At 39.8% G+C, this 21,977-nt stretch overlaps 3 protein-coding genes across 6 annotated transcripts; all 3 read left to right on the top strand.

Annotated features, from left to right (window-relative positions):
* The first annotated feature begins 7,584 nt into the window (after positions 1-7,584).
* On the top strand, positions 7,585-8,472 carry LOC4332436 (zinc finger protein ZAT7). The gene has a single exon (XM_015774639.3). It carries the CDS (start codon positions 7,695-7,697, stop codon positions 8,268-8,270), a length of 576 nt encoding a protein of 191 aa, XP_015630125.1. The 5' UTR covers positions 7,585-7,694; the 3' UTR covers positions 8,271-8,472.
* Positions 8,473-12,384: 3,912 nt separating this feature from the next.
* LOC4332435 (uncharacterized) lies at positions 12,385-13,476 on the top strand. Its single transcript, XM_015772916.3, has one exon. It carries the CDS (start codon positions 12,447-12,449, stop codon positions 13,188-13,190), a length of 744 nt encoding a protein of 247 aa, XP_015628402.1. The 5' UTR covers positions 12,385-12,446; the 3' UTR covers positions 13,191-13,476.
* A 3,445-nt stretch (positions 13,477-16,921) lies between these two features.
* LOC9268995 (transcription factor bHLH110) lies at positions 16,922-19,606 on the top strand. Of its 4 annotated transcripts, none has more exons than XM_026023804.2 (10): positions 16,922-17,248; positions 17,664-17,749; positions 17,824-17,875; positions 18,009-18,115; positions 18,204-18,289; positions 18,403-18,555; positions 18,693-18,770; positions 18,874-18,939; positions 19,225-19,281; positions 19,360-19,606. In XM_026023804.2, exons 2-10 carry the CDS (start codon positions 17,695-17,697, stop codon positions 19,513-19,515), a joined length of 810 nt encoding a protein of 269 aa, XP_025879589.1. In that variant the 5' UTR covers positions 16,922-17,248; positions 17,664-17,694; the 3' UTR covers positions 19,516-19,606. The 4 variants fall into 4 exon arrangements, with proteins under 4 accessions (XP_025879589.1, XP_015630127.1, XP_015630128.1 ...); XM_015774641.3 differs by having other exon boundaries at positions 16,928-17,248; positions 17,818-17,875; XM_015774642.3 differs by having other exon boundaries at positions 16,930-17,248; positions 17,648-17,749.
* Positions 19,607-21,977: the final 2,371 nt, after the last annotated feature.

Genomic DNA, 21,977 nt, shown 5'->3' with positions numbered 1-21,977 from the left:
ATTTATTATTAAAAAATAATAACTTTCTCTTTGTATGATTTAAGCACTACTATTGTTGCCATGTACGTACAAGTTGATACGATGCAAACCACGTCCTTCTCCCGTGCGTACTTACCTACACAAAAACAAAACAAATAGTTTACATACTGTTCACTTGAAAGAAAAGAAAAAACAGTACGCACGTACATAGAAAAGACAATAAAATAATACATCATAAAAATCGATGATCTGTTTTCTAAAAAAACTACAGCACAAATATAAATATATATATAGTTAAACTAAGATCTATAATAATAATATAAAATATCCAATCAATGTTCCTTGAACTATCTTCTAAATTATTTTTAAATTATATATCCAATTTGTGATTCCGTTGTACTTTAATTAAATTATAAAAGTTATATTGTGGTCCTAAATACATCACGACGTATGGGGCTGATATATAATAGTTAGTTGTTTGATAATCTATTATATATTAAAAGTCTATTAAACATCCTAAAAACACTCTTAAACCGTTAAAAATATGGCATTCTACAAATGCTCACATCTCACCATGTCTCACTCTAGCAAATTATAGAAAAAACAAAACATCTAGCCATCGATTTTCACTAATATACAGTGGACCCATATTTTCTACCATCGGATTTACTTAAACAAAAAAAAGAAAAAGAAAGGCCCACACCCCACCGCTGGCATCCATTACATTACGTTAGGTATATGTACGTAGTTATGTATCATATATCCTTGCCCTCACCCTAATACATGAGGGCGACATGCCCTCCTATTTTCAAGCATTTTCTTAATTAATATTGGAAAACATACTTTGTAATAAATTATTTTCAACAACTACACCATCTAAATAGCATTTTTTTATCTATGCACAGCATGAGATTATTTACAATAAAATTTAGAATTCAATACCTACATTAACTACATTTTAAAAATAAAATAAATGTATTTCTTTGGGTCATATGCTGCTAGCGACTACCTATTGGTCACACGATACAATTAGATTTTTAAACCATATGATTGGCAACATTTAGCTTATATTAGTAAATACAACACCCAACATATTTTCTAATAGATCTAAAATTATATCTATATTTTAAAAATAGATAACTAAAGACTAGGATCCGTTGGAATATGTCTAAGAAAAAAAATCTCCATCTCTCGTCCTACTATACATATACTTCCTCTGATCTCTCGCCTTATATTTTTTATCTAACAACCTAATATTAAAAAAATATCTAAATGGCTTATAATTTCTAAAATTATATTTGATTTTTTCATTTATTTTAACTATTGTTTTATTTAAAATTAATTGAATAATTCAATATCCATTATAGTTGTTTTTACTATATAAAAATTAAAATACTCCTTTGCATGGAAACTGAATGAAAATGAAAAATTATAATAGAATGAATGTCATGGTTATGTATACCACATACCTAATAGTAGTTGACTAAATCTCGGCAGGACCCACCACATACCATGTCCTATACGGAAACAACCTACGGATATAGGAGGAGTTCCGGATAAGGAAAGACAACCAGAGTTCTACATGGAAATGACAAGGACTGCTCGGATTGTATCCATATTGGTTTCCCTAGTTCTACTTGGACAAGGGGACACCTATGGGTATAAATACAAGCCCCCCTAGGAGGATAGGGAGACACCCATGATATGAGACGATCAACACGATCGACACTCACCATGAAGAGACAATCAACACCCACCAGAAGCCACAACATACAAGCCTACATACGCCAAGACAAGCCGCCGGATATCGACATAAGAGATACGCCTAGATCAACCCTATCTGGTACCTTCAGAGGCCGGCCGTAGAGATCTAGCACTGTCTCTAATTTCGTCGGGCACAAGCTCGAGGAGGAAGGCTACCCTGTTGTCAACTACGAGTCAGACCTTCAGACCGCCATGTCGACAACAGTTAGATAGGCTACCCCATATATTGTACTGGTGTGATTATGGTGAATAAAAAGCAACATCGGCTCCGGCCAACAGGATGTAGGGCTATTACCTGATAGCTCAGGGGCCCGAACCTGTATAAAAATCCATGTCTCCATCTCTTTTTCCTCAGTCTCGCGTATATCCTAGCACCGACGATCCCCATACTGTCCAAATACCGTAGTCGAGACATCAAACGTCGACAATGAAAACATGTATTATTCATATTAAATCAGTCTACATAATAAAAACCAATTAAACACCTTTAGAGCACACTTAAGTCACCATATGTCACATTTTAAAATTATAAAATATTTCAATTAAATTCATGGACCCATTATTTTCAACCATTAAATTTAATTTACGAAAAATCTTACGCCGCCACATGTCTTGTCCTGAAAATAATAAATAATCTTAGAAATTTTGAGAAAAAACATATTATCATTGGTTTTAAGTTACATTATTTGGAGAAGTTATAAAAATAAATCGCATCTACCTCCTCGCCCCCTTCACATGCGTGAAGACCACTGCTAATCCCATCCCTATTTTTGGGTAGCAGTAAGCTAAAAGAGAAATAATTAATATATTAAAACAACCATAATTTGTCTGATTTCTAATATAATTATTGCTCTATTTTAATTAAACTAGGAATTTAAGATCCGTATCCTTATATTTTCCTATGTACAAAATATGACATTCAACCACATTCATCCCGCGCGCTTTGCATACCATCCAAATATGATTGAAATATCTTAAACAAATTTGCTGCACATATTATATCACTATACATCATTCTGCAAACATGTATAGCTAAATTAAATCAATAGTTATCTAAACAAAAATTTCAAAGTGAACTATGAAACATTTTTTTATTAAGGAAGAACATCCCTGCCCTTTTACATGTCATTTGAATTGCTGTAAAAGAATTACGAAATAATCCAATACAGGTTGCATCATCATATGTTGTTTGTCAAACATGCGTAGCTAAATTAGATATACACTATCTAAGCAAATAGGACTAACTAAAATATGAAGTCCAAACCACCAATGCATCGAAAATCCAATGGCTTTAGTTAGAGAATATCTAATTACTTCATGATTTTTTTAAAAACGTGCTAAAATAATCCAAGCAAGCTAAATGATCTTTCGTGTATCTGCTCTAAACTATGTTACCATCTAATTGACTTTAGATGGTGCTTAATGCACTTTTTGTATATCATTGATATATGTTCAAGCGTGTTGTTCTGGCCTTCTAAGCATTTCGGGTAATTCTGTTTATTTTCTTTGTGCATAGACCATTCAAAAGGTAAATCATCCCTATATATGAACATTAATTGTCTGCAAATATATTTTTGTTGTATATATATACTTTAATGATTAACTTTGGAGTCCATTTAGATTTTACGATATAACAAGACATGGAAATAGGAGTAACTAAGCTTGACCAAAAAAGTGATCACAACTACGATGAATCACAAGACAACCTCCATAGGTGCAATGACCACATCTCAACACGGTGACTAGGAGCTGCATGAAAATCGTATGGCAGTGGAAAAGGAACAATGAATTTTGCTGTCTTACGTTTTCACCATCAGGGCCCAAAGCATTCAACAAAAAAAGAAAAAAAACACCTTGCTTTTAATTTAATAAACATGTTTTCTAAACAAACTAGGTCTAGCTCCTTTTTAGATGATGATGAAGATTATAGATAATTGCTTATACAGATTAATTAAATACTATATAGTATATAGCATAGAGAAATTATCAACGTGATGTCAACGAAGAATATTTGCAGAGGAAATGTACTTCAAAAACATGGCAGAGGCTATCTGATAAATATAATCCGTTTTCAAATACAGCACACGATACATGCTTGCGCGAATGCACGGGCTATCTTCCTAGTTTTTACAATAATACTCATCCATCTTTCTACTACCGTTAACTGTGATGGTGGTATAAATAGATATGAACCCTTTGATTAAATAAAATCATTTATTTATATTGTTTTATACTACCTGTAGAGAGCACCGTAGCATGAGCATATTGAAAAAATAATAAGGTAGATCAATATAACTCTAAAGCATTGTAAGTTTAAATTTGGATTGCACAAGTAAAAACATATATAGGTATATTTTTACTTGATTAGGTCGAATTTAAACTGGCATGATTGTAACATGAATGATATATTATATATTTATCTATTTTATTAAATTTTAAATATTTTTTGAACGATATGTACGGAAGGAGAGGAAGTTTCCTCCAGCGACGAATATGCCATCTACTGTAGCAACAGAGACCCTTGCAATTTGTTGAAAAAATTGTTGTACTAGCAAACAACTGTTGCGGTTTGATTTCGCCTGCCCATTTTTAGAGGAAAATGGATTTAAATGGCGTGTACCAAATTGTGTACGATTAAGCAGTCACAAGTAGGCAGTAGCAGTCACAGATAGTCGAAGAACGGAAACGGTCCAAGCATTACCGCAGAGTCAGTGCGGTTACAGTGATCTTCTTCCGGAAAAAAAAAAAGAGGCCACAGTGATCTGAGACTTATGCAGTAATTTTACTCCGTATTAACAGTATGTAAAGCCTCACCGGATGGGCATATGCGAAAAATACGCCAAATGGCGTATTAGCGAAAAAAATATGATTAAAACTTTTACTTCTATATTCTTAGCGACTTAAATGATAATGTTGTAAGAGAAACTATGATAAAAAAAACTCAAACAACTTCAAAATTAAGTTTAAAATTTTAAATTTTAAAATTGGCATATGCTGATTGGGCTAAAAGATGAGAGCCGTACTTCCTTCTGTAATCCTATGATTCTGAACAGGTAATTATCAAGATTTTTAGCACTGGGATGTGTACTAAATTAATTTAATATGGAAGAAGAAGTAAATTACTAGTGCGGCTTGAACATTTATATCCCGTTATAGATGAAGCAACCAATGAATAGAGCTAGATGAATCACTCGGATATATACGTTCACGTACAGGATGAACCACCCGGATATATACATTCACATGCAGCCTGTATGCGTATATATCTGCGTGATTCATCTAGCTTTATTCTTTGATTGCTTCACTAGGATGGGATAAGGGGCTGTCTATGTAGAAAAAGAGGGTCGATTATATTACCTTTTTCCTCTCTAGTAGTGCAAATAACCAATTAGTTAACATTGTAGTATCGTAAATCTTGGATGGATTTTTTGGATGCTATTCAGCTATCTTATTGATACGAAAATATATTTACATCACTCACCAACATACTCATAATAAAGCTAGGGATTTCATCGACCTATATACATGAATTTCTCGAAGAAAAAGCAGAACTAGCCAATTTATGAGCTACCGGTTTGCCTCTCTATTAGAGTACTCAATAGAAGCCCTATCAAACCCATTATATAAATTGTCGCATTCTCATAGATGGCTATCGATACCGTCGCCGAGAAACCTCCCTCTAACATTGTGTCGACAACCTGCATACAGTCAGTCTGAATAATAAATTTATTACACCAATATGTTGTGCTAGCAACAAACCCTCTCGTAGTGCATAAGCCTCTGCCATTGGGGCATCCAAAACACGCGGAAAGTATCGCGGGGCCACAGCCACACGTGCCCCCGTCAAGTCCCTAATCACCACTCCCGTCCCTAATCACCACTCCCGTACTTCCACTACCGGAGTCCACATCAAAACCTGCATATCGACATTAATCATCATTTTTCCTTACGGCGATTTCTTCCATCCTACACGCAAATTATCCTTCCCTTTCTTCCTCGACATCATATAGTTGATAGTGAGTGTCGCAATGGACATCACCGGTCTAAATGGGGGCTGCACACGCTCACCATGGACCCGTTGTCTCCTTTCCCACCGTATGTACCAAGCACCAGTCAAAATCAGCTCCGCAAATCCATCTTGGATGGATTTGTTTAGTTTACGTTAAAATTAGAATTTTGGTTGAAATTGAAACAATGTGATGAAAAAGTTGAAAGTTTATATGTGTAGAAAAGTTTTGATGTGATGGAAAAGTTGAAAGTTTGTAGAAAAAATTTGGAAGTAAACACCGCGTTAGTTGTACGTCTGGAATGAATGCTTTGTGCCGCCGCGTACGTACGCACGTGGAACCCGGCGATCACCTCCATCGAATCAAAACACCTTCCCATCCCAACTAAACTACTACCGTGTACGTCGAAGATCCCGTTGATACTTAATTACGCTTAATATTTTAATATTTGCGTTGCATCTTACATGTCTAGAAATTCAAAGCATATATATCTTCATGTTAATTGTTAGAGCTAGAAATTCCGGGGCAACACGCAAGTTATCTAGTACTAGACAGATAAATTGTTAAAATATTGTGTTATGGACATTAGTCATCATGCACGATTTATTATTCATACTATAGCTATCAAAATTATATTAAATCTATGGATATTTTTGAACTATAGTTGTTTACATTAAAAGAATTTCAAATTTTGATATTAAATAATAAACTACAAAGTCGAGAGTCTAAGATGGCCGGTACAAATTCTTATTATTAATTCTGGATTTCAGGAATTATTAAAATTTTAGGATATCTAAAAACCCCAAATTCCATACCATTCAAACTACAGAGTACACTGTGTTCATTAAAAAGCACAATTTTTGTAATGGATTTTTAATAAACTCTACGTCATGCTAACTCTCTATCAAACTAATCTTTTATGTGGGGGTTTCTCTCAAGGTGTCTAGTTAGGTTGTGTTCATTAGAACGACAGGAGAAGAGAAAGTCCCTCCTTTTTTTCGCACACACCTATTTGAAATGCTAAATGATGTGTTTTCTAAAAAAATTATAACGGAAAGTTACTTAAAAAATCATATTAATCTATTTTTAGTTTAACATAATTAATAATTAATTATACCTTGAGTTAATTAGTATAGGTAAGTATAAATGCTAAATGACTCATTTTTTTTCTTCTCTTTTTTCTCCTCTCAAACTTACCTTGAGTTAATTAGTATATAGGTAAGTATAAATAGAGAGATATACTGCTACTAAATTAATCCATATACGATTTACTGTATTTTCCTCTCAAAAGATCATTCTTAAGTTAATCATTTCAAAAAATAAATAGTAAAGCGTACAATATCAATCAGTAATACTATATATATTACACACACTACCACTGGACATTATTCATGTTTGAATTTTAAACATTCGTTTTCTGAAATAATAGTAATAATAAATTCTTAAAAAGATATCATATTACCAACATAAACATTATTCTTTTGCTCATTAATTATAGTATGACCATTTAATATATTTTTTTGGAAACCTGAATGACCATTTAAAAATTATCAATGTTTAAGTTGGAATAATGATAGTCAATGGTGGTAAATATTTGCAAACGGAGGGAGCAGTTAGCTTTGTGAGGAAACAGTGCACAAATGCCCATGTAGATGATGATTTATTAAAATAAATAATCATAACACATTCCTAGCCAAAGCAGCCTACGTACGTACGCAAATAAAACGCAAAGTCAGCAGATATAGTCGTACAATATTTTACTACTATTATTACACAATTGAAAAAGGAAATTAAATCCCCAATATGCAGAATACCCCGCCTATAAATACACCTCTTCTGCTCATCTTCTTCTCATTCAACCACGCTTTCAGCCTTCCAAGCTCTACGGCTCATTATTTTTCCATCTCCCTCCTTAATTTAGCCAAGCTCTACACTGCTCGATCAATGGCTTACGGGAAGAGGCCTCGGCAGCAAGCCGAGGAGGCGGCGTTCAGCCTGTTCGACAGCAGCGACATGGCGCGCATCATGCTGCTCTTCTCCGGCGCCCACGGCGGCGGCGGTGGCGCGGCGGCGGCGTCGCCGCCGGAGCGGATGTTCGAGTGCAAGACATGCAACCGGCAGTTCCCGTCCTTCCAGGCGCTCGGCGGCCACCGGGCCAGCCACAAGAAGCCCCGCCTGGCGGACGGCGACCCGGCCGCCGAGGCGCCGGCCAAGCCCAAGGTGCACGGGTGCTCCATCTGCGGGCTCGAGTTCGCCGTCGGCCAGGCGCTCGGAGGGCACATGCGGCGCCACCGCGCCGTCATGGCGGACGGCCTCGGGCTTGGCCTCAGCCTCGGCCTCGGCATCGGCGTCGTCGGGCAGAGCGACGACGACGGCGGCAAGAAGAAGGCCGCGGCCGCCGCCGCCGCCGCCGAGCTGGTGTTCGACCTGAACGCGCCGGCGATAGAGGAGGAGCCGGATCGCGCCAGGCCGGCGGGGCTCGCCGTAGAGTTCCCCGTGGTGGTTGACTTCCCGTGCTGACATTGACACAGAGATTTACTTCTCCATACAAGTTTTGAAAATTAATTTACAGTTTACATTTATACGCTACCCGAGAAGTCAACCCTGGAAACATTAGCTAGAGAGATTCCGTCATACATATTTTTTCCCTGGAAATGTATTCGGATGATTATAATGTTTTCAGGGCCTATATATTGTATTGGTTGACTTATCGTGGTACTTATAGTCGGTTGTCCTTTTCCCTTTCGGTGCTACATATTTTATTCTACCTGTAGTGGTTGTTTTCACGATCGATTCTTCAACAAACATTTAAAGAGAGAAATAACAATGGTAAATTCTTAACCTCAATAAATCTATATATCCTAGTAGAAAAAGTGCCAGTACGTTGCAACAAGAAAAAAATACGAGAAAATTAAGGAAAAATTGAGAAATATTAGCATTATGCAATAAATTAAAATATAAATTTCTCATAATAATTGGGTATTTTTAAGTAGGTAGGTGTTTAAATTAATTTACCTGGGTATTTGTCCATACCTTCTCGTTGGCGGATCCGGCCGTCTGGAGCCGAGGGACGTGAGCCACCGTCCATCTTGAAGGTGGAGTGAGGAGAGCGCAGCCGATCGGTGGCACGAAAGATGGCGGGTGTTTTTTCATTATTTCAGGTGTGTTAGGTCTTAGATGCGACTCATATGTTTCGCTTGTTGTTGTGCTCTTTTTCGAGGATTTTTGTTCAGTCACACCCTAATTTTCGCTTTAGGGATTTGTAAATTATTTTACAGACGAAAATCAGATGTGAACAGAAAGTTATTAATATTTTAAGTAGTTAAGATATAGTTTAAACTTAAAGTCAAAAACTTGATATGCATTAAGCCAAATCATCAAGAGAATAGTAGTCTTTGAATATCTCTTATGCTTTGATTTCAACCATCCATATATCATGTGCATTTGCAACTCACTTATTATAGTTATTGCAAATAAAGCTCGATATGTATTGAACCTTGCCACCTACAAAAGTAATAGTCATTGGATCACTCTCACATTTGATACATGCATACATGTGTCATGTATAATTGTAATTCCAAATCAACTAAAATAAAGCTCAAAATATTGTTCATTTAGACGTTACGAGTACTTGATTTATAAAGCTGTTTTCCTCGAGATTTTTTTAAGTATTTCTAAACTTCTCGCTGCGACGTGCTGGGTATCCACTATTTTTTTATTAGAAACGCCCTACACCACCACACGTGAGCACAATAGCGAACCTAGAAAAAAATTTAGTGGGTGTACACATTTGATTGACGAGGATTTGGCAAGAGGTTAAAACAAAAATTGGCTAGAAACTTAGATATCCATGTCAAGACTCTTTTTTTAGACTGAATACCCTTTATGTGACTGAAAATTGCAAGAATTTCAGTCACCTTTGCTAAGAATCTGATTGATCTCGTAGAATATAGAGATCGTTTATAAGTCAACCTAAGACATACTCCCTCTGTCCCCAAAAAAAAAATATTCCTAGAATCCCGAGGTGAAATTAGTGGAGATGGGGAATGACTAAAATGCCCATAATCATTGAAAAAAGTAGTAAGAGTGATAGGTAGATAAGAGGTATTGCAGGGATAAAACTTTTCGTTTTATGTGCCGAGGGTAGGTATAATGTTAGAAGTTGATTTTTTGTGGGATAAAATTTAAACTCATAGAAATTGAGTTTTTTTTTAAGATGGAGGGAGTATTTGCACTGCACCTAAATTAAAGGAAAAAGTACACCCAAGGTCCCTCAACTTGTCATCGAATTACAAAATCGTCCCCCAACCGCAAAACTGGATAAGCATATTTTTACTTCTCATATATGTTTATTTCAAAATAAATTTACTTTTAAAGTAATCGTTGCATCAGGGTCTATAAAAATAGAGAATAAATACATTGGGAGTATATAAAGTATGAAATAATTGCATTACAATTTGATAAAGTGGGGATATTTTAATTTTTCAATTTTATATTGGTGTATATATATATATATATATATATATATATATATATATATATGGGATAGGTAAAAACTAAACATATTTTGGAATGGGGGAGTAGCTAATAGAGGTGGCATTATTGCACCCGCTTTAAATTTCTATTAAAACAGTACCCTACACGTAACACATGTATAAGTGTGAGCGGAAAGACTACTATACACACTAGAAATTTGTATCATATAAACAATTTCATATATCATTTTAATTGGATGCATGGTGTATTATAGGGCGTTGTTATGTATTCACATAAATGAGAAGTTACAAAAGGTATATCTCTAAGTGAAAACTAAATCTCACAAAGAAACCAGGATATGTCACCATCTAACAAATATTAACCGTCGGATGCACTTAAAGACAAAATAAGACGAATCAATCTTTACCGTTGGATGAAACTTAAGCATAGTTGTAAAAAATATAGGAATGTTCTAGAGTACCCTAGAGAACCTCTCCTAACTCACTATAGTAAAATAAAAGTATGAATATTCTAGAGTACTTTAGAGAATCTCCCCTAACTCTAGGAATAGCTGCAAGCCCAAATCAATTCCACCCTCTATTCTCCATGCACATGAGGCAAGTTTAGAATAAAATCAAAATAAACTCCTTTACTATCAAAATGTCAAAATAAATTCGTTTAGATAAGTCTACTTTCAAATTGAAATGCACTTTCTCGGCCCACATCAGTGGTGTCAGTCTTTCGATTCATGGCCACCACTTACACCTCCATTACTATCTTAATTTGTTCATAAATTCAATTTATAACCATGAATAAATATAGTGAAATCAAATCCATATAAAGTAAAAGCACTAGACATATAAAAAGTAATTCTCGATATATCTTGCATAGGTGCAGAGTAACCCAATAAACATACCGAATAATGTGTGTTCTATGGATTTTATGTCAACAGAATTACAATAAATCCTACATTCACAATTAAATAATTTAGCAAGTCTAAAATTGTCGGATATGCCGGTCATAAAAACAATCATGAATAAATAAGTAAGATAAAAATAGCTACCACCTATAGAAATATAGGTACCTAACAAATATACAAACAAACTGATAGACATAATCCAAAATTATATGTCAACCTGATTGCTCGAACATTGAACCAAATACTCTCCAAAGTTAAATGCTTAAAATTGAATAATAGAATTCAAATATGCAAATAGACCAATTAAATTTTAACATATGTAATTATTACAAACAATGTATTATCATATTTGGAAATAAAAGACAGGTTATGATTGCGCGAAGCCGTGACTTAGATAGCTAGTTTTAGTTGAAAATTATAAAAGGATGAGATCCCTCGTGGCATGCATTCAAGTATAGTTGGCCATAAGGCTCGAGGCCCGACGGTGCGGCCCACGGCACAGGATTTTGGCCTGGTCCAGGCATGGCACAGCCCGGCTGTTGGGTCGTGCCTGGGCCTATGGCTCGGCACGGTGGGCCAACCCGGCACGACATGAACGTCAGGGAGATGAAATAGACTTATTTTCAACCATAATGTAAGATTGGGCATAAAGAATAGGGAGGACAAATAGACATATTATATGGCACGGCCAAAAGATTAGGGATGTAATAGACTTATTTTAGCTATATAATTGTCACAAACGAAAGATGAGGGAGGGCAAATAGACTTAATTCAAAGAAAGCACGATGGGTTGCCGTGCCTTCCGGCCAGGCCGGCACAGCCTGACCATTATTAGGCCGTGCATGGGCTACAGGTTGAGCACGTGGGCTGGCACGGAACAACCCGGTGTGTTCCGTGCCTGGGCCGTGCGGCCGCCCGTTTGGCCATCTATACATTCTGGAACTGACTATCCATTTGTCGGGTGATTTCTAGCAAAAAAAAATCACCCAGATTTTTTCTACCCTTAACGAAATCGTTCAAGTATAAACTGTTTGTTCTAAAGAAAATTTATAAAACCGTTTTATGTGAAGCATTTCAGCGCCCCCTGCGGCCTGCAGTTCAGGTCATGTACGGCCTTTAAGCCCACCATACTTGACCCAGAAATCGCTCTGGAAGCCCAGCCTAAAATAAAACCAGCCCATATTCCTGAGCTCCAAGGGAGGAAAATATCTCCTCGTCTCCTCCCGTCTCCTCGTCCTCATCCACGGCGAGTCCGCGTCATCCACACGAGCCCACCCAAAACCCAAAACCCTACTGCGCCCATGGCTTCGCCGCCGCCGCCGCCGCCGCAGCCACCTAGCCCCTCCGCCGCCACGGCGGGGGCGGCAGCGGCGCCGGTGGACGCGCTGTTCCTCCAGAACCTGATGAGCCGGGTCCAGCTCCGCCCGCCCTTCCTCGACACCAACTCCTTCCTCACCCAGGACCTCGACGAGTTCCTCCTCAACGAGTTCGCCGCGCTGTCGGCCGCCGCGGGGGCCTCCGACGATGACGACGACGGCGAGGATGGGGAAGGGGAGGGATCCGATGGGGAGGTGGTCTCCGGGGAGGCGAGGCGGCGGCGGACGCTGGCGAGGGAGGAGGCCAAGCTGGAGAAGGAGATCGTGCGGCTCGTGCTCGCCGGGGAGGCGGAGGAGGCGCTCAAGCCCAACTCCGGCCAGTCCGTCGCCGTCGGCGACCACCACATCTGCGTCGGCTTCCACGACGATTCCGGCGGTGTGTACCGCGTCTGGGAGTGGCACGGCCACGTCATGATCTTCGACGACGAGGATGGCTATTCCGCGGAGTACATCTACGGCAACCACTTCGAGCCCCTCGCCGCCGCCACCGCCAGGGCGAAGGAGAAGGAGAGGGAGAAGAGGGAGAAGGAGCTCAGCTCGGGCCTCCGCGATTTGATCCTGGGCGACACTGGCAGCGGCGCCAATGGCTCCAAGGAGAATGGCAAGGGTGGGGCACCCAGGGTGGTGCGCAGGAACGTCGTCAATGCCCCTGCGGCGCCTGCGAGGTAATAAAACTCCTCTTTAGCTCTAGCGCGTGTATTGATGGAAGCGAGGCATCAATCCGAGAAACAGAAGCAAAATAATGATTTGATCTTTCCTTTTCTTCTGTAGTTGCCGCTGAGGGCGGTTTCTTTTGTTCTGATCAGAAATGCTATATACTTTGCTTCTGTTATGATACACAGTGTACCCAACTGGGTTTTGAGATGGGAGTATTTGTTCCATATACTACACATATGCTGTTCCATTATGTGCTTAAATTTTTGCTGCTCATGTGAAAGAACTTATGCTTGCTGCACCTGTCGATTGTGAACTTATGAGTTATTATCACTATTGTAAAGAATTTGGTTCATGCTTTCAATACAAATTGGAGAGAATGGTCTTCCCTGTGCAGCTGTGCTAGGTACTTGTCAAATTGTTTGCATAAGCTTTGCTATTATGGAAACATTGAGTGTGCTGGACTCCTATACCTGAATTTAGGTGGTGAATAGACGGAATCGTACCTCCCGGCTTCTATTTATAAGCCTTATAAGCCTATAAGGGGAGTAAGCACCACATTTAACATGACTTCCCTTCGATAAATGCGAAGAAACCAATAAACATGTTAGGTGACTCGCTGGTTTATTCTTGTCTATTTTTGTGTGCTTTGAAACCGATTATTCGTTCTCCTGTTTATCAATGGTAATGCAACCTGAATATGTTCTATGGACACCGTCCAAAAGTCTTGAATACTTTACTACTGGATATTCTAACCTTATGCAATTGCAAAGGGATTCACACGGGGAGGGCACAAGGTGGAAGTCTTCTTACTATGGATCAGTTTGCAACTTTGCATTTCATAGAATATTGAAATGGTGGTTCCTTTGTTCATCTGTCGATGAAATTTAGATGATTTTTGAAGTTGTTTTTGTTGATCGATATTTCATAAACTGGAAGCTCTTCTGTTAGTTTTTCAGTGAGATTTAGATGAATTTCAGAATTTCTTTTGTTGATTGATCATATAGGCTTCTCAAATGTTTAAGCTCAATAATCAAGACCGTACATGCTGATGCTAAGTTCACATATGCTTTCCATTTTTCAATCTACAAGTTTGCATAAAACATCGCTTTTCCATAAGCTATAAATGGGATCAGACATCTTCTGTTCAGAGATCATTGCACAATAAGGCTCTGTTTCTCTGCCCATCAAGAGAGTTATGTAGCGTACAGTAGAGAGAAGCAGAATAGCAGCATACATGCCTCCTATAGAACAAGTTGGCTTGTTAGGATTTATGGAGAAATTCCCATTTGAAGTACAGTAGATATATCTATTGAATAGTAGTTATTTCTGAAATGAACCATATAGTCTTGATTGGGCTGACAAGTTACCTTGTCAGTTGTATTTGGGTGAGGTGTTGCACATGAAAACTTGTTAGAGGCCTACCTCATATTTGGGAGCTGAGTTTTTCGTACCTTTTTCCTTTGTCATTAGCATACTTTCATAGGTGTCAAGTGGAATGTGAGATAAATCCTTTTTCACTAAAACATTATGAAGGTGTGCCTTTGGGATAGGAGTTTTGTGAATACTGGAAACTTATTAATTATATCAAACTGTTCCTGCCACATAGATCTCTCATCTCTGATTCTTCTGGTGCTATCAGCCAAATGTAAGCTTTATAGAATGGTTTGAATGACATTGAGTTCATCTGCCGTTTTCTGCTTACTTTACTTCCATCAAATAGAGTTTTCAGTAGGTTTGAATCCTCAAGTGGTTGATACAATAGCCACTATAGTTAATGTGGGGCATGTGTCTTCTGTCATTTAGCACTGTTTGAGTCACTTGCATCCTTAGACATTATTATTGGCACTTCTAAAACAAATTGGACTGCAACAGCACTAGTTTTGTCCACTGATGAATCGATCTTTGTGATGAACACAAACTGAGTCAAAGTTGTTTTACTTTTTCTTAATATTGAGCCATGACTTTGAAACAGTTGCTGCATAGATTTCAGATAAAAGCTGCGAACACTGGTACTGGGACTTATCGGCAGGAACTATTCTAGATTGCAAAGACGGCAGGCAGGAGTGAAGACAAGCTTTTGCATAAAGCTGGCCGCATAGCATCTAATAAATCAAATCATGGTGATCGCATCAAACAAACATGAGTTAATGAAATATTTATCTCTGACATTAGAAAGGTAGAGCCCTCTTTTATTGGAATAACCTCTTCCCCTAGAATTTACTGGGTTTTTTTTTCCCATTGCATTCACAGGCATCGGTAAGTTTGCTCCATGCATCTATTTCTTGTTTAGTTGTGTTACATGTGTTGTTTGTTCAGACTTCAGAAACAGCAGTTATGTAGATGGATACGCCATGATGATCTGGACATGCTAACCGATGAGCTAGAAAGGAAACGTGTGTTTGACAATCTAGTCGGCTGTGAAATAATACTCGGCCGTTCGAACTGACCCAATTTTCTAACACCCAACCCCAAAATGATGCAGGATACCGAACATTGATACTCATGGCTGACACATTTCTGGCTAACGATTTGCGTCAGTTTCCCTCTGCTAAACGTAAAGCTTCTCTTTATACGTCAACACTTGCAAACATTTTCATCTTGATGTTGAAGGTGATTTGCATCTTTTAATCATCCCAACCTCTCCTTCAGGGTTCTACTGGCATTCAGTTATTATCATTATTTTCTGGTTACATGAAAGACGACGTGTCATCAGCTGTTGAGACTCAGCTTGCAGAATCTTGTCGCCTCGAGAGTGGTACACATTTTAGATGATGCAAACACCCCTGAGAAATCAAGAAGCATTGCAGGCAGCTGATTGCGATGCAAAGGTTAAACAATTGGCCGGCCATAAGCCCTCCCTAAGAGCAAGGCTAGCAAAGCTTTTTGACGGCGGTAACATATGTCCATGTCATCTAGAGTTGATGATTGTAGATTGCTTATACAAAGGACAAACTATAAGTTGGCTTTATATAAGCGTGAATTGGACTTAATTATTATATGCACAGATGAACAAAACCAAGCTCTATATCTATGGTCCACCGTGCTTGAGCTGTTGAGCATAAAACTAACACTGAACCGGAGGCCCACAAACCATATAAAATGTTTAATATGGCCTAAATTATCGTGCTACCACCCGGCGCTTCAGCAAGCACTCGCTCTCTTCGTTTTCATGTTTTCTCCCTCCTCCACGTAATACAACGATGATGTGGATGTTGTTATCACCGACTGAAGAAGTGCTATTATACCTGCTCTAACGGTGTTTGGTTCATCGGTCATTTTTGTCTATTTACTTAATCATTATCTTGAGCTTGAACTGATCCTGACATGTTAAACAAAACCAATGAGGGATCGAGCAATGGTCAACCAGATTCAGAGTTCCAGACCAGCATCGTCCTACCTGACACTCGTTGCCACGTGGCAGGGAGAGGGAGAGACAAGAGCCTAATCCAAAAAACATCTCTTTTTTTCCTCTCTCACTGCTGCAACGATCCTGCCACAGCCGGTGCAGCAAGACGCCAGCAACTGATCAGTAAAATACTAACAGACAGTAACGCAGTTTGCAGTAGTGCAAATCTCTCTCAGAAAAAAAAATACTGATGTGATTATCATTATTAGAGGTTGTAGTAGTAATAAAGTGCTAGTACTAATCAGCTACTAATCATATCTGCATGTAAAAAGAAGTCAAGGCGAAACGGCCATGAGAGGCCGGAGCTGAACTTATTTAATTTTTGTGAGAAGTGGCAGGCCCTCCTATTAATTGTGGCCAATCGATCCGCCCAGTTTTCCCGTGTGCTCCTCTGAAATTTCTCGGCATGCTTGTGATCTCTTCCCATCTCATGTGTTTGATTTGGCAAAGCTTGGAGGTTATAATTAGCAGCAGCCTGAGTTAAAACGGCAGCATCTGAGAGGAGAGGAGAGGGAGGCCAAGCAAACGACGCAATTAAGCGCTCTGCTTACGCCACACACGTAGCAGCAGAGGAGTATTTAGCAGCCATTGCTATGCCTTCTCTGCCGTAGCGTCGACATTGCTCTTGCGATCTAGTGCCTGCCTGTGCCTGCATCCTCCCATTGTAAGAACTTTTGCCGGTTTATGTTCTACTTTGTTTGGGCCATCTGCATTGCAAGAGAATTCAGTAGAAAGACACGAGCTTGGTTGTTCTTGTTCGTGTCAAACCTGTGAGCTTGATAGCTGCTTCTGTTTCTTTCTGTGATTTCTGGATCTTGTGGTGTATTCTGGGATTTTAAAGATGGGCAGGTCTTAGTTTATTGGATTGATTGTGATGAATTGTGTGTCTCTGAAAAATAATACAAATTCATCCAGAAGAGCTTGACTCTGTTCTGGTTCTTCTTTTAACTTTTGAGCAATGGGTCTTCTCTGTTTCTTGTCTACTCTAAACTACTATTGATTCTTTTTCCTCTTAACTGCAACTGAACGTTGTGAACTTGTGATCTTTACTGTAATTCTCTAGGTGTTGAAACCTGCAGGCTTCTGGTGCTGAGAGCATAATCATAGATAATGTGGAACTGCTCTGCACCATCGTCTCTGCTCATACCGTTCACTGACGACTACGGTAAATTTCCCAACTGCCATGACATTTTATTTTCTTCTCTGTCGAATTTATTTAACAGGTTTCTTCAGTTGCAGTGAAATGCGAAGCGTCTAATTCACCTTCCACAACTGTAGGCTTTGACAGAATGTAAGTGTTGGATTCGGTAGTGAGGGCCTTCAAATGATCTTTCAATTCAATATCTTTTTTTAGATAATGGAAATGGTATACGATCTTTCAATTCGCATGAAACCACTGAAAATTTCTTCGTCTCTTTGGTCAGGATCGCCGCGGACTATGACCTGTTCCATCACATGAGCTTCTCGCCGTCGCTTCAGAATCTTCAGTCACCAACGTTTTTCACCACGAGAAGTTCAGAGAGCTACTTGGGTAACTCCACTCTTTCGAAATGCTTTCTGCGTGGATGGTGAGATTGTTTTACTTTGATACTATTTTTCTGATGAACTGATAACAACAGGAGAGAGCTCGATCTATGGCGGAGGCGCCAGGCCTGCACTCGCGCAGTTCAGCTATTCCCAGCCAATTGCTGCTACTTCTGCTGCTGTATGTAATAATCCTCTTCGCCTACCTGAAACCTTGTGATAATATCATCAAGCCAGTGAAGTTTGTGTTATTAATTTTTACGTGGTTTGGGAAATGCTTGTTTATGTCGTCAGCATTTGGTGAGATGGACGGCGGCCGGGGAGCCGATGACCGGCGACGGCGGTTTCAGGAGCTCCAAGAGGCTCAAGACAGCAACTACGGCGACGACACAACCTCCAAGGCATGGGGTGAAGTGCCATGCAAAGCCAAGAAATCAAACTACGAAGGTAGTATCATTTTTGAGTATCTGATAGTGAAACAATTACAGTTCTTGTAATCATCACTTCATCAGTGTTGTCAGTGTAGGGGCTTTCTCTCGTTCATATTGGCTATCTTTTCCCTCTCACTGCCATCGTAAATGCAGGCAACATGTAAGAAGAGGAGCCAGAAACTGGGCGACAGAATCACAGCTCTGCAGCAGTTAGTTTCACCTTACGGCAAGGTTAATTAATCAACGACCTAGCTAGTGTTTTCTATCCATGTTAATCATCAGTGATTTTGCTGATCTGAGAGCGTTAATTTTCTGAACCTGATCGTCCGAGCAGACAGACACCGCATCGGTGCTCCACGAAGCAGCCGCCTGCATACGGCAACTCCACCAACAAATCCAGGTAATCGCGCGTCAGACATCGTAGCCAGGCACGACGAGTCCATGACCAAGGTTTACAAAACCTTACGAGTTTTTAAAATCACGATAAACCTCATGGTAATAGTACAATTTTCACGATAATCACGTGGTTACCATAATAACCGTTTTACCGTAAAATGATGATAACCCCACCCAAAATAATTTGGTGAACCCTGGCATCTGCAACCCAATGGACTAAGTCGTTTTCGCGTGTTTCACATGATAAAAAAAGCCTGCAGAATCTCAGTGTTTTTCACTTCCTCTTCAGATTCTGACAGCGCCTTACCCTGGAACAAGCTCCTCCTCTGCATCGTCGCAGCAGCAGGTCGTATTTTCTGTTCTTGAAAGTTGCAGCCATGTCATGTCCTTCTTTACTGCAATTGCAACAGTTTTGTGGCTGCAGGATGCCGGAGGAGGAGGAGGCACGGCGACGGAGCTTCGCCGGCGAGGCCTGTGCGTGGCGGCGCTGTCGCCGGCCGTCGTGAGCCTCGCGGCAGAGGGCGGTCGCCGCCGCACGGACGTCGAGGATCAGAAGAGGATCTGGTTCAGTAATCAGTAGCTGCAACTGTAAATTAAACGAGACGTGGCAGCTCGTTTGAACTTACTCTAATCGGAGTTACGGGAATACTACTAGTTTGGATGTTTGATTAGCAGTCACGCGTCCACGAAGTTACGGGGCTGTTTGGTTCCCAGCCACACTTTACCATTACTTGCCAATAAAAGTTGCCACACCTTGCCTAAGGTGAGGTGATCAAATTGTTAGCCACAACTTACTAAGCCTAAGGGAATCTTGCCACACTTTTTTGAGCCATTGACACGTGGGACCCAATTTGTTGGAGGGGAATCTTGCCACAACTGTGGCTACAACCAAACACCTGTCAAATTTGCCTAACCTTAGGCGTGGCAAACTGTGGCAAAGTGTGGCTTGCAACGAATGCATTAGGCGTCCTTTGAGTCAATAAGAAGCAAGCATTACGGCTGTAAAATACCAAAATTGGGCATGTGTAAAGGTAGCAGCTAGCAACACAATGACTTCTCCAACATTGAGCAACCTTTTCATGTTCATGATATTCGCATGTATTTCTGGAAACTTTGCCGTAAGCCCGTAACCAACTCTTTGGCCGAGTTAATATCTTGCTACCATATGTGTTGTAAAAGTAATTCTTGTTTGTCAGCGTTTCAAGATGTTTACAAATTGCTACATCGATCTAGCTTCAAATAGACTATAGCCTATGTTTATTTGGGATAGGTTACATGCTCAAACAACCTCTATTGCACTTGTGTTCACGTGGCAGCTTAACTTTTACTCAATTGGAAAGTGTTAACAACCCTCTTCTCCAATCAGAAATTGCAATAGTATCCCATTCAACTATAAAGTGTTTGGAGAGGTTGAAGAAGAGGAAACTAGGAGATACACAAGGTTTGAGAAAGATTCTAGATACAAACTAGAACTAGAACTGAGATATGACCTTGAAAGAAGTAGGGAGGATGAGGAAGTCGGTGTTGTCTATTGATGCCTGAGCACGAGCATTGCAGAAGTGTGTGCTTTTGTTACCCGTCTCTTGGGCCTAGTTGGGCCTAACGCAGACCAGATTGTAGCCCAACAACATGTGGCAAAGAGATTCTGGTGCCAACCGATACATGGCCCGTGGTACCAAATCTAAAGCCCGTCGCTACCAGATCAGATATCCCATAGGTACCAGTGATACCCTGTCAGTACCAAAGTTTGATACCCATTTGTACCAGTCGATACCCATCGGTACTAGGTTAGTACTTGTTGGTACCATGAGGAAGAAGAGAAAGCTGCACGCACCAACGAGCACACGTGTTGTCCTCTTCCTTTTCTCCTCTCTCTCACCCCCACATCACAAGACCCCCGACTAAGGATCAGCAAGGTATTGTTGACTACAGAGAAAAGAATAATGAGCTTGAGAGGAAGAAGAAGCTTGATGGAGGATGTTGAATCAGAACGTGAAACGACAGCCTCGAAGGAAGACACTACATGAGATAATGAAAGCCCCAATATCTTCCTCTGCAATGGTAAAAAACAAAAAACTAATAGCTCGATCCTTCCTCCCCCCCCAACCTCTCCTATCTTTTATGTTTTTCTCCTTTCTTCCTATCTTCCTCCTTCTATGGTCCTAGACCGAGCCCTGACTCCTCTCTCCTCTGCACCACATGGCCGGGAGAATTTGTGGCATCATTGTCGCCACCATCAACTTGACCCACACTGTCGCGACAAAAATTGGATCGCTTCCATGCCGCAACAGCCACCGCAAATCGTTGCGGTAGCCACATGCCCCGTCGAGCTCATCTCCTAGCACGAGGGAGGGAGTCACAAATAAGATCTCATCCCATCCGACCCTCGAACGGGATACTGTAATATGGCATTCCCAATATGAATACAACCACAATTTCGCTTGGTCCATCTTATTTTTCTTATCTAGGTTGGGGCTTAGGAGTAGTTGGATGGTGTCCAACAAACATGGTCTTTTGGAATATTTGTTAGATATTGATCATTTAGGTATTACTAGTAACATATCCTTGCACTATAATGGGTCTGGTCATATAAAATAGGGATGGATTGTAATAAGATTAAGGATAAAACATTGGATCTGGTGAATACCTATGTATGCTAACCGTGCGAGCACAGTGGGAGAAGGGGGTGGAAAGAGGACAACTCCAATTTTAAAGCAGTAGAGATTAGTTAGAATATTTTATTCTACATCCATCACTGCTTGTGCCACATGACAGTATCCAGTGATTATGTTGATAGATCTTGAATATCAAAGTAGCATGCTAGCTAGACATTTTCTCGAACCGAAGATTGATCTAACTTCATTTAACTTTTTGTCACCTTTAAGATGTGGCAATTAAGTATTTGCCTCAAAGTCTTTGACATGTGGGTCCTCATGTGCCTATAACATGTGGACCCAGTGATAAATCCTTAATTATCACTTATAAGAGTGGCAAATAGTTAATTATTCCCCCAAACATACACATAGGTCTGCACATACCGTT

The sequence above is a fragment of the Oryza sativa genome, chromosome 3 (genome assembly GCF_034140825.1).
Source record: "Oryza sativa Japonica Group chromosome 3, ASM3414082v1".
Taxonomy (NCBI): Eukaryota; Viridiplantae; Streptophyta; class Magnoliopsida; order Poales; family Poaceae; genus Oryza; species Oryza sativa.
This window is presented reverse-complemented; position numbering and strand designations above follow the sequence as displayed.

Coding starts and splice junctions, on each gene's coding strand:
- LOC4332436 (XM_015774639.3), top strand. CDS start 7,695: ATGGCTTACGGGAAGAGGCCTCGGCAGCAAGCCGAGGAGGCGGCGTTC.
- LOC4332435 (XM_015772916.3), top strand. CDS start 12,447: ATGGCTTCGCCGCCGCCGCCGCCGCCGCAGCCACCTAGCCCCTCCGCC.
- LOC9268995 (XM_015774641.3), top strand. CDS start 17,695: ATGTGGAACTGCTCTGCACCATCGTCTCTGCTCATACCGTTCACTGAC. Junction 17,876..18,008: donor ACTGTAGGCTTTGACAGAAT/GTAAGTGTTGGA, acceptor CTCTTTGGTCAG/GATCGCCGCGGACTATGACC. Junction 18,116..18,203: donor AAGTTCAGAGAGCTACTTGG/GTAACTCCACTC, acceptor TGATAACAACAG/GAGAGAGCTCGATCTATGGC.